The sequence below is a fragment of the Coregonus clupeaformis genome, chromosome 35 (genome assembly GCF_020615455.1).
Source record: "Coregonus clupeaformis isolate EN_2021a chromosome 35, ASM2061545v1, whole genome shotgun sequence".
In the NCBI taxonomy this organism is placed as follows: domain Eukaryota; kingdom Metazoa; phylum Chordata; class Actinopteri; order Salmoniformes; family Salmonidae; genus Coregonus; species Coregonus clupeaformis.
Genome location: NC_059226.1, coordinates 27,524,921 through 27,541,008, shown reverse-complemented (window position 1 = coordinate 27,541,008; position 16,088 = coordinate 27,524,921). Strand labels below are relative to the sequence as shown.

The 16,088-nt window shown below is 44.3% G+C and overlaps 1 protein-coding gene across 1 annotated transcript in view; it reads left to right on the top strand.

Annotated features, from left to right (window-relative positions):
- The window catches only part of LOC121551323 (adhesion G protein-coupled receptor L1-like), a 138,677-nt gene that overhangs the window by 59,624 nt on the left and 62,965 nt on the right, over positions 1 to 16,088 (top strand). Inside the window, exon 2 of the mRNA XM_045211162.1 lies at positions 10,502 to 10,667. Coding sequence (XP_045067097.1) covers positions 10,502 to 10,667 — 166 coding nt within the window. The remainder of the gene's footprint in view (positions 1 to 10,501; positions 10,668 to 16,088) is intronic.

Sequence of the window (16,088 nt, the reverse complement as noted above, 5' to 3'; positions counted from 1 at the left end):
TGTGAGGAGACAGGTGGGCACTGAGGTCACTTCCTCCCTGTGCGTGGCAGTTGCCGTCGGTGACGGCTGGTGGCATGGCCTCCTGTTGCATCAGTAATAATAAATAGTGACAAGCTCCCCCCGTCCCCTCCCACAACTATAAATCACAGGCAACGCCGTGAGAGAGAACACCAACACGGAGATACACAGGGAGCACGCTCCTCATTGTACTGCCTGTAGCATGGTGTCAACACTGACTGACTGGAGAGAGACTATCTCTGTCTGTAGTAAACACACACGCAGACTGACAGTCAGTGTCAGAGATACTGCAGCTATCACCCATACACGCATGGCCAGGCAAACAGGCACACACACACACACGCATGCCGGGACACACACATGCATACCCACACACACCTTCAGGCTGGTTGGGCAGGATAACATGCCTGGCGCCGCTGATTGGTCTCTATCAGCTGTCTCTCTAAAAGGTGGTGTTCTAATTGGCTGTACCAGACAGGGGGTGGGTGCTTGGTAAGGAGAGTCAGGTACTGCACTTCCAGTAGCATATGATGGGTATAAATGAAAGTCACTAGAGATGAGTAGAGGTGAGTGTGTTATGGTTTATGGAGAAAGGAGGACAGGGGTGCTACTAGAGGGGGACAGAGTGGTACAGGAGAGTCTGTTGAGTGAAGTGAGTGCTCTCTGTCTCTGTCCCTTCCTTCTCTATATTTTTCTCAAGCTTACTCTATCTCCCTCCCTTTCTCTCGCACTCTCCCTCCCTCTCTTTCTCCCTTACTCCCTCCTTCTCTCTCTCCTGTCCTCCCTCCCCCCATCTCCCCTCTCTCACTCTGACTGTGACACCAGCTCTGTTTGATATCCTACCACTGCGTTCTGCTGCTCTGCAGATTCCCCTGTCTCATTTGCATTCTCTTATCGCACAGAGTTCCATTAATGTCTTCTCCTGTTTAATGTCTCATCCCTCTGCCTCCTTCCCTCTGTTTTCCTCAAATGTGCTTCCTTTTTTTTACGGATCCCTCTGTTTTTGCAGCGGGGCTTTATTCCCTGTCGACGGCGATACAGCTCTTTGCTCAGCCTGAGTTAGTAATCAAACACATTCGCCTCTTAATACACAGGACATTACATGAGGTCTGATGTTCCATCTGCACACGGCCAAGCACAATGGTATCATTATAGAAAGAGCCCAGCCTGCAGCTCCTGCTACAGTAGCTCCCAGCTCCCAGCCCTCAGCCCTCCCTGTGTCCTTAACAGACCCACCTAGCCAGTAAATAGAGACAGAGTGTAAGCATGATCTGCCCTGAATGTGCTAGTGATATTGTCAACGTGATCTGCCCTGACCTGAATGTGCTAGTGTTGTTTGTTGTTAGCATTATCTGCCCAAAATGTGTTAGTGTTAGCATTAGGCCTATTTACCCTGAATGCGCTAGTGTTAGCTTGTGTTAGGGTTACAGAGCGGGGTAGCCACTGGCTAATGGCTAATGCCACTGACTTGAGCAGTGATATCGTTAGCCGTAAGATGGTGGTGGTAGTGTTAGCTGTAAGACTATATTATGGTGTGGCGTTAGCGATAGCCTCATCATCCGTCGTGAAACAGGATCACTGTTATAAACAAATAATCTGACGTGTAATGTTAGCTAGCCAGAGTATGCCAGTCAGTGTGGACTACACAGAATAGGCTGCTTCAGTGTATCCTAATGTTGTGGTAATAACAGCTTTACTGAGTCTACAGCACTGTGCAAAGTGCTATCATAATGAATGGTTAGCAGCCTAGTATAGTGCTTGTATAACTATTCCGTGTATTCGATGATATTTGCTGCACAAAGAGCAGAGTGATATTCAGGCAGGTGAAAAGTATAGCTTATGTATTTTGGGGTCCTACTGTATTTTGACACTACAAATAATCATTTTCAGACAGAACTGTGCCTCAGTACTCAACGCCACTTTTAGTGTAAACTGATAAAAGCCAAACACTTTCCTCGTTACAGAATAATCAGATTCCTAGCAGTCTGTTAATGGGTGATTTTGACACACACACAGAAACATTGGCAAGTGTGTCTAAATTGTCACTTTCACTAATTTAAATAATCATTAAATTAAATTTGACTGTCATACCTTCTTTCACGTCCTGAAACGAGAGTTTGACAGTAAAAGCCCGTCCAATGCCTCCCACTCCGTAGCACTCCGACGCAGATGGCAAAAGTAATGATATTTCATGGTATGTCTGTTACGTTTTGAAAGGAAAAGTGGGATAATTATATTCATTTTGGAGAGTGATTAGTTTTGCGGGGGTGAAGGAGTAATTAATTAATTACATTTCATCTACATCTGTGGTCACACCTCCCTGTATTGCTCATACTTGCGTAGACACTGTGATGGAGTCTGGTAGACTGTTACCTTACAGAGGCTATAATGAGTCAGAGCTAGCAATAGCCATGTTTGTTTGCCCCCAGGAACCTACATGAAGCCTATACACATCTGTCTCTTCAGTCAGCGTCATCATCTAGAACAGTGTTTCCCAACCCTGGTCCTCCAGTACCCCCAACAGTACACATTTTTGTTGTAGCCCTGGACAAATACACCTCGTTCAGCTCATTGAAGGCTTGATGATTAGTTGACAAGTTGAATCAGGTGTGCTTGTCCAGGGTTACAATACAAATGTGTACTGTTGGTGGTACTTGAGGACCAGGGTTGGGAAACACTGATCTAGTATCTATGATATAACTGGTTTTACTGGCTCTGGTGACAGTGTAGTGACAGACAGAGGATCGTTGTATTCCGGTGTGTTAGATCTGGGCTGAGACCAAACCAATGAGGCAGACGCTCAATGACTAAACTGTAAAATGTATCTGTACAGTAGCTCTACTGGCCAACATTTAATACCACCGTCTTATTGGCTGTTTGGTTTGGTCTCAGCCCAGATCTAACACACTGGAATACAAAGATTGTCTGTCTGTCACTACACTGTCACCAGAGCAAGTAAAACCAGTACAGATAATTCAGCGAATACAAAGAGTGTATACATGGGAAGAGGCTCAGAAACTACTGCTCAAATAAATCCCTGATCATGCTATTACTGTAAGCAGTGTCATCATGACAGTGTTGGCTAGCAAAACTGATCATGCCATTTATGGAAGTAATCGCTTCTCGTGTCTTCTCATATCGGTTTAGAAACGTCTCTGTTTTGTGATAGCATCTCAGCATGGCAGACGTTCCGTTAAATACTAGACTGTATGACCTCTGATGACCTGGATTCTACTGTAATTACTGTACCAGTCATTCCATTCCCTTTGTTACTCATATTTAATTACAGTACCAACTCACAATCCATGTTTGAGTTGAATTGGCTCCATAGAAGAAATATTTTCATACTTACCCTCTCTTAGACCTCAATCTTTCCCTGAAACATTTGAGGTATAACCATCAATCCTAATCGCTCGCGAAATGACTGCACTTCATCTTAAAATACGATGACTTTTCTATCCGTGAGGTAACTAGCTATCATAACTCATGACTGTCAAGCTAAAAAGACCATCAGTGCCTTTTTTCCCACGAGCATTGGAGTGTACTTGTCTTTCCGTGTTCGCCATCTTGCACCATTTCCTGAGTTGTTTATGTTACATAGCTGATCTTGAAAGCTATTGAAATGCTAATTAAGTTACTGAGGGTTGCCAGGGCCGTTTCTTTGGCAGGCGTTCAGGTGTAAATTAACTTTTGAAGATGCAGTAGCATTAGTCAAATCACCTGTGTGGATCTATAGGCCTCCAACCACAAACTGACCAGACACCACTCAGTCAGCACGACCATGCCACACATTGACCTGACCACATGGTCATATCTTGACCTCACACTCATCATGTTGATCCTGACATTGATTTCGGTTTTGCCTCCATGGGCGGGTATGAGTTTATTGGCATGGGTGTAAAGTAGTGTCTATGGAGGCTATAGTTACAGTCAGTGGCGGCTCCTGAAAAAATTCTCAGGAGGGGCAATTTTTCTGATGATTTAGGTGACCTACACACATTTAAAAAAAGATATGTCCAGCAACAACATGAAGACAGGGGCAGCATATAAGTCAATACCAGAAGCATTTATTGACTGATCTCAAAAGTGTTGGCTTACCAGGGTTGGTGGAGCCCTCAGTTTCATCTTTGCCTCGCAAAGCTAACTCAAACACTCCGCAAAACTTCACACACTGGATTAGCCGGCTGAGGATGTGGCGGTTCTTGCTAATGTCGTAGTAAATATATTTGTTATAGTGAATATGGAATATGATATGTTGAGTAAAATGTTGTGCTAAGATCTATTTAGGTCAGGAGCTGGTTATAAGTTCTGTTCCTATCCAATAACAATGGACAAAAGGGTCCTATCTTGTCAGCCTTGTCAGCAGGTGGCCAAGGACTCACCCACGCCATAGGCCTCTCAGTTCTTCCAACTCACGAGTTCTTGCTCTGAGGACACACACACACACAAACACACACACACACACATCATCACTGTTAAACACACACACACACACACATCATCACTGTTAAACACACACACACACACACAAAAATCCCCTCTCTTAGGCTGAACATTTGAAGACAGAGAACCCGACTCAGAGCCAATGCAACAGTGACAGTAGCCTGGAGGTGACCTCGCCCAACTCATCAGGACCAATCAGAAGATCAGAACTACTAGATTGAACCTACTTCATTTATTGCATAAAATGTCTGCACACAATGTTTCGGGCTCTCTTCAGATAATAATAATATATGCCATTTAGCAGACGCTTTTATCCAAAGCGACTTACAGTCATGCGTGCATACATTTTTGTGTATGGGTGGTCCCGGGGATCGAACCCACTACCTTGGCGTTACAAGCACCATGCTCTACCAGCTGAGCTACAGAAAGTGGATACTCATGGATGCGCATTGCAATTGTAAAATGTCAACACAATTGGAGACACCACGTCATTTTTGGAGACATGTTATTGACAGTAAACTATTGTAGATGCGACTGCTAACTAAATAAAACATTTTAGCTGGCTAGCTAATCATCTTAGCTAAATGTGGGGCAAACAATTCAGTTATTTACCGTTAATTTGAGGGATTGGGGTGAAAGAAATCGAGTTACATAGTGATACTTTACGATATACTGTATTGACAATATCGCAATATTTTAGCGCTAGTTGGCTGTACCTGCACCAAAACACCATTATTGTTCCTTCATAGCTTGTTCTCAATCTTTTCACATTGGGAGCCAATTTGTTTTCAGCACTTTTATTTCCATGACTGATCAAAACTCGTTCTCATGGCTTTCTGATCCCTCTGCAACAGACATATGGTGCACAATAAAATCACAGTATCGAATCGCAATACGTATAGAATCATGAGACTCGCAATGCTGATGCATATATCTTATCGTGAGGTTCCTGGCAATTCCCAGCCCAAGTTCATTTGCCACAACAAATCTCTTCGCTAGCAAACGCGATGTCTTCTCCAAAACGGCAATGTGTCTCCAGCAATGTTTACTTTTTTGACGTTCTATGGCATCTCCACTTTCCAAGCATATATGACCACATGTAATATTTTGGTAAGTGATGCAAATAGTGAACTATGTAGGGCCAGGATGTAAAATATATGTAGCTGCAGCAATTTCTCTTATCTGATATGGTAAGTAATGGGGCTTAATTTATAGCTCCCTAAGAGTTTGACGAACGGGTCCGTGAACGCGATTCCAGATATATTTACCTCTGAATAAACTGCCTTTATTACACCATATCCACCCTGTCCAAAGTCTCTACTTGGTCTCAGTTGGTTCTCCAGTAAACTTGTGATTATCAACACTAACCTCATCGTTGTGGCGGTGGACAGCTAGCCTGTATCCCTCGTCATCCAGTTGAGTGAGTGGCAATGTCTTTTTTCGTTCGTACCAATTTTTGGAAAATCCTCGGGTGTAGGACTTTCCGCCTTTAGTAGAAACCTGTTGAATTATTAAATTTGGTCTGGGAGGTCCTAATTGTTTCGTTGCCAATTTATCTTCATTTGTTCGCCGACAAAAAGGAACTTCTTTCAAACAATCCACTCTTTTCTCAGTTACGTTCATGGTTACGTAACGTATGACGAAAGCGCGTAAGTGCAAGCCCACAGAGACCCATTGAGATTGTATTGAAGGCTCTGAAATTTGAAAAAAATAGATTTTACATGGGAGTCTATGACAGACTTCTGGGCGATTTTCAACCTGACTGAAATCGCCCCAAAAGGGGGGGGGGAGCCATTTGAAGCACGACTTTAGCCTGATTCGACATTTAGTGGCAGTGTGGCACTGTGGCAGATCAGACGTATAGATTACAACACTGATAACTACTGTTGCCGTGATATAATTGATTAGAAAAAAAATCCCTTCCTTTTCCCGTTTGGCAGTGCGTCGCCCATATCGCCCTATTGAACAGGCCGCCCCTGGTTACAGTGTTGTTGTGGGAAGAGAACTGTATACAATACAGTAGGCCTACTGAGTACTGTGTACTACTGTGTACTACTGTGTACTACTTTGTACTTGGAAATTGTAATTACTTATTCAGTCATTTATTAAGTAATTGTCCATTCACATCCATGCATTTCTTTCTTGTCTGATATGGGAAAAACATGGTTCCATCATGACAATCGAATCACAATAGCCAAAATAGCTTTTTACCACCTTATTAACATTGCCAAGGTGCAGACGTTTCTCTCTCAGGCTGATACAGAGAGACTCATCCATGCTTTTATTACAAGCAGGCTTGACTACTCTAATGCTATCCTGTCTGGTCTACCCAAGAAAGGCTTTGGTCAACTGTAAAACATACAGAATGCTGCAGCATGGGTACTGACAAAGACCAGACGGAGAGCACACATTACACCCTTTTTCAAGTCTGTGCACTGGCTGCCTGTGAGTTTTAATTTGAAGATTCTTCTATTGGTTTTTAAATCAATCCACGATTGTACACCCCAATACATGTCAGACATGATTTTTAGTTATGTATCCAGTAGGTCCCTCAGGTCCTCTGGCACTGGCCTTTTAACTATCCCAAAGCCTAGGACCAAGAGGCACGGAGAGGCAGCCTTTAGTTACTATGCCCCCAACCTCTGGAATAGCCTGCCAGAGAACCTGAGGGATCTTAAAACAAACCTTTTGCTTTTCCTTAGGGTGCTTTTTAGGTTTTCTGTTTTTATTGTTATTCTTTTGTTTTTTATCCTCTGATGTTTTTTAAATAGTAAATATTTTAGTTATTTTTATTATACATTTTTATTTCTGTTGTTTTCCTGTGAAGCGCATTGCATTGCATTCATGTCTGAAATGTGCTATATAAATAAAGCTTGATTTGATTGATTTGACAATGAAGCCATGATCAGCCCCTGTCAGTCCTGTTACACTAACAATCCCCATGTAGCGTCTGTAAGGAAGACGTATGGCCCCCTTTTTAGATGATTATGTCTATCTGCCGCTAAAGCAAATAGATAATAATGATCACCGTGATTATAATATTGATCCAATAGAAGTGGATAATGAGGTTATCTGCCTTGGATCAAGGCAACCAGTAAATTAATCACAGAGAGAGAGAGGGGTTGTATTAGATACAAGATAAGAGAGGGAGAGAGGGAGTGTTCAAAACAGTCACAGACTCACAGCTCCTCTTCTTAGTGGTCTGTCCATCTGTCTGTATCTGTCCCTCACCCCTCCCTCCCTCCCTCCCTCCTCTCCTTCCTCCATCCCTCCCCATACCAGTTAAATCAGTGCACCATTCTCCCAGTGTCTCCAGTGTAGTCAGAGATATTACACCCTTCTTCTCCATTGGAAGAGTAACAGTGATGATAATAGTGGATATGATCGGAGCTAAAGGTCAGTCTATAGCCCCAGGTGTCTACATCCTTAGAGTGGAGAGAGGAAGACTGCCAAGACTAACCTCTCTTTCCCACTCCCCCACCACCCTCTCTCTCTCTCTCTCTCTCTCTCCCCACAGATTCCCCCATCGCCATCACCCACTCTCTCTCTCTCTCTCTCTCTCTCTCTCTCTCTCTCCCTCACAGATTCCCCCATTGCCCACCCTCTACTCACCTCCCCTCCCACCTCCCTTTATCCCCCTCTTCTCTTATTCATTATGTTCCTTTTCTTACCTCACTTCCTCCTCTTTTTCTCTCCTCCTTTCTCTAATCTTTCCCTCCTTTTCTCTTTCTGTCTCTCTCTCTTCCTCCATCTCCCTTCTCTCTATCTCAAGCTCTCTCTCTCTCCATCTCTGTTTCTCTTTCCCTCCATTCTCTCACCTTATGGGCAGGGACCACAGGAGAGCTATTGTGGAGAGTGCAGTGGGAGTCAGGATCAAAAGAGAATGGTTGAAAGACAGATTTTTCTTATTACCAACTACAAAAGGCAGCAGGAAAATAGAAAAGAAGGCCGCCACACAGGAGGGAACCAGTTTCTGGACCATTATTAATATAGGGAGGGAGGGAGGGAGGGAGGGAGGGAGGGAGGGAGGAGGGAGGGAGGGAGGGAGGGAGGGAGGGAGGGAGGAGAGAGAGGGAGAGAGAGAGGGTTGGCTCAAGGCTCTGGAACAAATCTATCGCTGTTTGTTTTCTGCTCTTTCTACTCGTTCTTTGTCTCCCTCCCTCTGTGTGTCTTCTCTCAGCTGTTCTGTGAAGAGTTTGTGTGTATGTGTGTGTGTGTGTGTGTGTGTGTAAATGGGTGGGTGGGGGGGTTAGAGGACAGTCTCTGTCATGCTCTGTACTCAGTGTTCTTTTCTCTCTTTCGCTCTCTCTCTCATGTGCAGTGGGTCATGCAAACACACACACACAGGTTGGTGGCTGTGTTGGGTCGGCTGTGTCACTGGAGAGGAGGGTAAATATCAGAGAAGGTCAGAGGGAGGGGATGGGATGAATGGAGGGATGGAGGGGAGAACAGAATCACTGATGATGTGTGGGGGGGGGTGCAGTCAGCCAGTCTGTCAATCTTGACTGTCCACAAAGGAGAGAGCATGTAGTCATGAGAGCAGCACAGGGCACTGTGTGTGTGTACACATCTGTGTGTATTCCTGTAGATGTGTGTGTACTGATGCTGTTGTCTTTTTCTGAAATCTATATTTCACTTCTGGGAAGATCTATCGAGGAGTAGAGGGTTACAGGGATCAAAGTAAATCCTCTCAGCTGCCTGTACACACACACACACACACACACACACACACACACACACACACACACACACACACACACACACACACGCTCTCACAGACACACACACACACACACACACATAAACACACACAGCACAATCTGTGTGTTCCATCAGCGGGCTCAGCAGGAGTGGTATTAGCGCTAATAATATAGTGTGTCTCCATCCCTTCCTCCTCTCAGCCCTAGAGGTAGCAGTGTCTACGAACAAATGAGAGAGAAAGTTCCAGATTGTGATTTATTTCATTAGGCAAATGAGATGTGTGAGCCCTACGGCACTACTGACTGAGTCACCGCTGTCCACACCGTCACACACACACCGTCACACACACACCGTCACACACACACACACACACACACACACACACACACACACACACACACACACACACACACACACACACACACACACACACACACACACACACACACACACACACACACACACACACACACACACACACACAGAGAGAGACGCACACACACAGACACACACACACACATACATACACACACTAACAATCACACAATCATACACACACTATTTACATAAATATCCAGTGGCACCCTAAAGAGTCACACGCATACATATCGTGTCTCATCCAATCAAAGCTCCCGACACTGCGGAGTGATAAGCTGGCTCTGGCTGAAGCAGAACAGCTGTTGTCATGCCAGTGTGCACAAAATGGCTACCCTTCAGATCCCTGTAGCACGATCATTCTACCTGGCCACCACAGTGGGAGCCTCCTCTCCCCTCCTCTCTTCTTTCCTCTCCCCTCCCCTCCCCTCCCCTCCTCTCCTCTCCTCTCCTCTCCTCTCCTCTCCTCTCCTCTCCTCTCCTCTCCTCTCCTCTCCTCTCCTCTCCTCTCCTCTCCTCTCCTCTCCTCTCCTCTCCTCTCCTCTCCTCTCCTCTCCTCTCCTCTCCTCTCCTCTCCTCTCCTCTCCTTTGGTTCTTGCAACACAGATCTCTGCAGTGTGATTACAATAACTCTGATAGGAAACTACAGCAGGCTGGAATTAAACTGAACCCACCATAGCAATGTTACCCTTGTTTTCAAACTACTGCTATACACACATTTCTGGATAGGAAAACTGGAAGCATCTACCTTACTGTGTAAATTAAATTAGACCCTATCTACACTACTTTCTCTTTCAGCAAATTGCATGAAAATGTGACTAGAAGGAAAATCACAAATCAGAACGTGGTGGTTGTTCGTCTGAATAACCTTCTTCTCTCTCTCTCTCTCTCTCTCTCTCTCTCTCTCTCTCTCTCTCTCTCTCTCTCTCTCTCTCTCTCTGTCTCTCCTCCTCTTCCTCTGTAGGATCACTCTCATAGAGAGGGTATGAGTGGAGGAGCTCTCTCCACGACCCTGTGCCTACTGACCACACCCAGATTCCCCCTAATCCCGTCCTCCAGCATGGCGCTGTCACTCTGGCTGCTTTGTACCTGTGCTGTCACCTCTCTGCTCATCGCCCCCTCTGCTCAAGGTTGGTACTGCACTCCTTTTTCCCAATTCTGTCAATGTGCCAATGGGTTTACATTGCGTGTGTGTGTGTGTGTGTGTGTGTGTGTGTGTGTGTGTGTGTGTGTGTGTGTGTGTGTGTGTGTGTGTGTGTGTGTGTGTGTGTGTGTGCATGTGCGTATACGTGCGTGCCTGCGTGTGTGCGTTTGTGCGACTTTTGTGTGGACAGATTGTTACTTCTCATAATCATTTAATATGAATAACATGGTGACCCTACGTGAATGAAGGTTAAAAAGGTACTGGCTTGCTGAATAAGCCAGAGGTCATGGATGAAGGGGGTTTTATGAAGCAGCTTGTAGGTGGGACTGTAGTGTGTGTGTTTCCATGCAGGCAGTTGTTGTCTCAGTGTGTGATAAATCAATCAATCAAATGTATTTATAAAGCCATTTATACATCAGCAGATGTCACAAAGTGCCATACAGAAACCCAGCCTAAAACCCCAAACAGCAAGCAATGCAGATGTAGAAGCACGGTAGCTAGGAAGAACTCCCTAGAAAGGCAGGAACCTAGGAAGAAACCTAGAGAGGAACCAGGCTCTGAGGGGTGGCCAGTCCTCTTCTCGCTGTGCTAGGTGGCAATTATAAGAGTACATGGCCATTAAGGCCAGATTAATGGCCATGATGGTTGGTCATGGTGTGTGAGGGGGAATCCGTGCATGTAATGGTGCCATATGTGTGACCTCTCACAATGTGCCATGTACCATGAGAGCATGTGTGTCAGTGTGTTTGGCATACCGTGTGGGCACATCATGTGTGTGTTTGTGTGTCGTACCCATGCCAGTGTGTTTGTGTGTGTGTCTACACCCCGCGTGTGTGTACGTGTGTGTGCACATGCATGTGTGTGTGTGTCCCCACACCGCATTCATGTGTGTGTGTGGGTGCCAGCTGGTGTGACCCCAGCAGCAGGTGACCTGGTTGGGCCACAGTGGTGCTGCAGGGCGTGTGTGGGGCGGGGAGGATGAGGGAGGCAGGGGGGAGGTAGGGCTAAAGGGAAGGGGGATGTGTTGTGGGGTGTCCTGTTAGTACCCTTCCACACAGACAGCAGCACACCATCTGTTGTGTGCTCTCAGTCAGGACACTGAGAACAGAGAAGGAGGGAGGCAGGGAGGGAGGGAGGGAGGGAGGGAGGGAGGGAGGGAGGGAGGGAGGGAGGGATAGGGTGGAGGAAGAGAGAAAAAGAGAGAGGTGGACAGAAAATGAAAAGTTAATTTTAGGTGCTGTAAGATTCAGAGATGAGTAGGGAAGAGAGGGAAGGATGGAGAGAGAGAGAGACAGAGAGAGAGACAGAGAGAGAGAGACAAAAATAATGGTGTTCCAAAAAAGGTCCAGTTGCCAAGACCACAAATACAAATTCCATCTAGACACCGTTGCCCTAGAGCACACAAAAAACTATACATACCTCGGCCTAAACATCAGCGCCACAGGTAACTTCCACAAAGCTGTGAACGATCTGAGAAACAAGGCAAGAAGGGCCTTCTATGCCATCAAAAGGTACATAAAATTGGACATACCAATTGGGATCTGGCTAAAAATACTTCAGTTATAAAACACATTGCCCTTTATGGTTGTGAGGTCTGGGGTCTGCTCACCAACCAAGAATTCACTAACTGGGACAAACACCAAACTGAAACTCTGCATGCAGAATTCTTCAAAAATATCCTCTGTGTACAACGAAAAACACCAAATAATGCATGCAGAGCAGAATTAGGCCGATACCCGCTAATGATTAAAATCCAGAAAAGCGCTGTTCAATTCTATAACCACTTATAAGGATGCGATTCCCAAACCTTCCATAACAAAGCCATCACCTACAGAGAGATGAACTTGGAGAAGAGTCCCCTAAGCAAGCTGGTCCTGGGGCTCTGTCCACAAACACAAACAGACCCCACAGAGCCCCAGGACAACAACACAATTAGACCCAACCAAATTATAAGAAAACAAAAAGATAATTACTTGACAAATTGGAAAGAATTAACAAAAATAACAGAGCAAACTAGAATTATATTTGGCCCTAAACAGAGAGTACACAGTGGCAGAATTCCTGACCACTGTGACTGACCCAAATTTAAGGAAAGCTTTTGACTATGTACAGACTCAGTGAGCATTGCCTTGCTATTGAGAAAGGCCGCCGTAGGCAGACCTGGCTCTCAAGAGAAGACAGGCTATGTGCACACTGCCCACAAAAGGAGGTGGAAACTGAGCTGCACCTCCTAACCTCCTGCCAAATGTATGACCATATTAGAGACACATATTTCCCTCAGATTACACAGATCCACAAAGAATTCGAAAACAAACCCAATTTTGATGAACTCCCTTATCTACTGGGTGAAATACCATAGTGTGCCATCACAGCAACAAGATTTGTGACCTGTTGCCACAAGAAAAGGGCAACCAGTGAAGAACAAACACCATTGTAAATACGACCCATATTTATGTTTTTTATTTATTTATTTGTACTTTAACTATTTGCACATTGTTACAACACTGTATATATACATAATACGACATTTTAAATGTCTTTATTCTTTTGGAACTTCTGAGTGTAATGTTTACTGTTAATATTTATTGTTTATTTCACTTTTCTTTACTATCTACTTCACTTGCTTTGGCAATGTTAACATACGTTTCCCATGCCAATAAAGCCCTTAAATTGAATTGAATTGAATTGAGAGAGAGAGAGAGAGAGAGAGAGAGAGAGAGAGAGATTAAATTATTGTATATTATATTATTGATTGGCTATATTAAAACAGTTTAATTTGATCCTGAGTGTAGGTTATTTCCCTGACATCTGGAATCAAGGACTCATAACACTGAGAGCAGGGAGGCAGGGAGGCAGGGAGGTGCACAATTGGCCCAGCGTTGTCCGGGTTTGGCCGGTGTAGGCCGTTATTGTAAATACGAATTTGTTCTTAACTGACTTGCCTAGTTAAATAAAGGTAAAATTAAATTAAAAAACAGAGACAAATTTGACCCTAACAATTACAGAGGCATTTGTGCGAACAGTAACCTGGGGAAGGTTTTCTGTAATATTATAAATGTAAGTGTTCCAACCTTCCTTAATAAGCACAATGTCTTGAGTAAAAGACTAATTGGATTTATACCAAAACATTGCACAACCGATCATATTTACACCCTACACACCCTGATAGATAAACATGTCCACCAAAATAATACCAAAATGTACGCTAGCTTTATCGACTTCCAAAAAGCATTTGATTCGAATTTGGCATCCAGGACTGTTCTACAAAGTTATTGAAAGGGGTGTAGGGGGTAAAACATATGACATAATTAAATCAATGTATACTGGCAATACGTGCAGCATCAAAATTGAGCATAGCCTTTAACATAATTCTTTAACCAGGGGCGGGGACTTCGCCAGGGTTGCATTCTGAGCCCTGCACTCTTCAATATTTACATCAACAAATTGGCCACTATTCTAGAAAATTCCTCAGCCCCTGGTGTTAGACTCCACAATTCAGAAGTTAAATGCCTGCTCTTCGCAGATGACCTATGCCTGCTGTCACCCACAGCACATGGCCTACAGCAGAGCCTGGACCTGTTGAGCAGTACTGCCAGACCTGGGCCCTGGCAGTAAACCCCTAAAATACTAAAATAATGATTTTCCAGAGAATAATAATATGCCATTTAGCAGACGCTTTTATCCAAAGCGACTTACAGTCATGCGTGCATACATTTTTTTTTTTGTGTATGGGTGGTCCCGGGGATCGAACCCACTACCTTGGCGTTACAAGCGCCGTGCTCTACCAGCTGAGCTACAGAGGACCACAGAAGATCCAGATCTCAGGGAATTAGACCAAATTTCTCAATTGGTACAAAGTATATAGAGTACTGCACACACTACAATTACTTAGGTTTAAAAATAAGCTCAACTGGACATTTTAATGATGCAGTGAATGAACTGAGAGAGAACGCACGCAGGTCATTCTACCCCATTAAAAAACAAATTCAAATTGAAATATCTATTTAAATTAATTAAATTAATTAAACTAATTGAATGTGTCATTGAACCAATTGGTGTGGGGTCCACTTGCAAAACAAGATTTCACCAAATGGGACAAACACCCCATTGAAATCCTGCATGCAGAGTTCTGTAAGATTCTCCTACATGTCCAGAGGAAAACTACAAACAATGCATGGAGGGCAGAATTAGGCCAATGTCCACTAATAATAAAAACTAAAAAAATAACAATTAAGTTTAGGAAACATCTAAAGTACAGTGACCCCCTCTCATATCATTACCAAGCCCTGCAATGCCAAGAGCTGAGCAAAGAAAAGAGTCCCCTCATCCAGCTGGTCCTGAGGCTGAGTTCACAAACCTGTTCTAGTAACACACTGAAGCCTCAGGACCAGAACATCCAATCAATCAGAATAAACCAAATTACAACACAGACAAAACAAAACTACATTGCTTATTGGGAAACACAAGCACAACAAGCACAACACAAGCACAACAACAAAGTAAAATGCAGTGCTATCTGGCCCTAAATCGACAGTACACACTAACTATGGTTACTGATCAAAACCTTAGAAAAACCTTGACAAAGTAGAGGTTCAGTGAGCACAGCCTTGCCATTGAGAAGGGTAGACAAAGGAAAACCTGGCTCCCTGTAGAGGAAAGGCTGTGCAACCACTGCACCACAGCAGAACCTGAGACAGAACTGCATTTCTTGACAAAATGTAAAAAAAAAATAAAAAAAATAAGAGAGTGTAATTTCCCCAAATTTGAAACTATTTTTCAAGGTTTCAAAGACCTCTCTGATGAGAATAGGCTGCCCGTCCTGTTGGGAGAGGACGCAGAGAGCTGTGGGTTGGCAGCGCACTACATTGCTGCCTGCCATAAGATGAGGGACAGTGTCCCGAGTGGCGCAGTGGTCTAAGGCACTGCATCGCAGTGCTAGCTGTGCCACTAGAGATCCTGGTTTGAATCCAGGCTCTGTCGTAGCCGGCCGCGACCGGGAGACCCATGGGGCGGCGCACAATTGGCCCAGCGTCGTCCAGGGTAGGGGAGGGAATGGCCGGCAGGGATGTAGAGCATGTTGGTAGAGCATGGCGTTTGCAACGCCAGGGTTATGGGTTTGTTTCCCACGGGGGGCCAGTATGAAAAAAATAATAATGTATGCACTCACTAACTGTAAGTCGCTCTGGATAAGAGCGTCTACTAAAATGTAAATGTAATGTGTCTGACAGACCAACCAACCTGCACATGTCCTCTATATTGTTCAATGGTTATTTTGACCATTGGTTATTGTTGTTACTGTAGTCCCGTTGACAATATTGATTATTATTATTTTAATTATGTAAATATTTTAAATATCCAAAGTAAGCTTTTAGTAATATGTACATTGTTACGTCATGCCAATATAGCA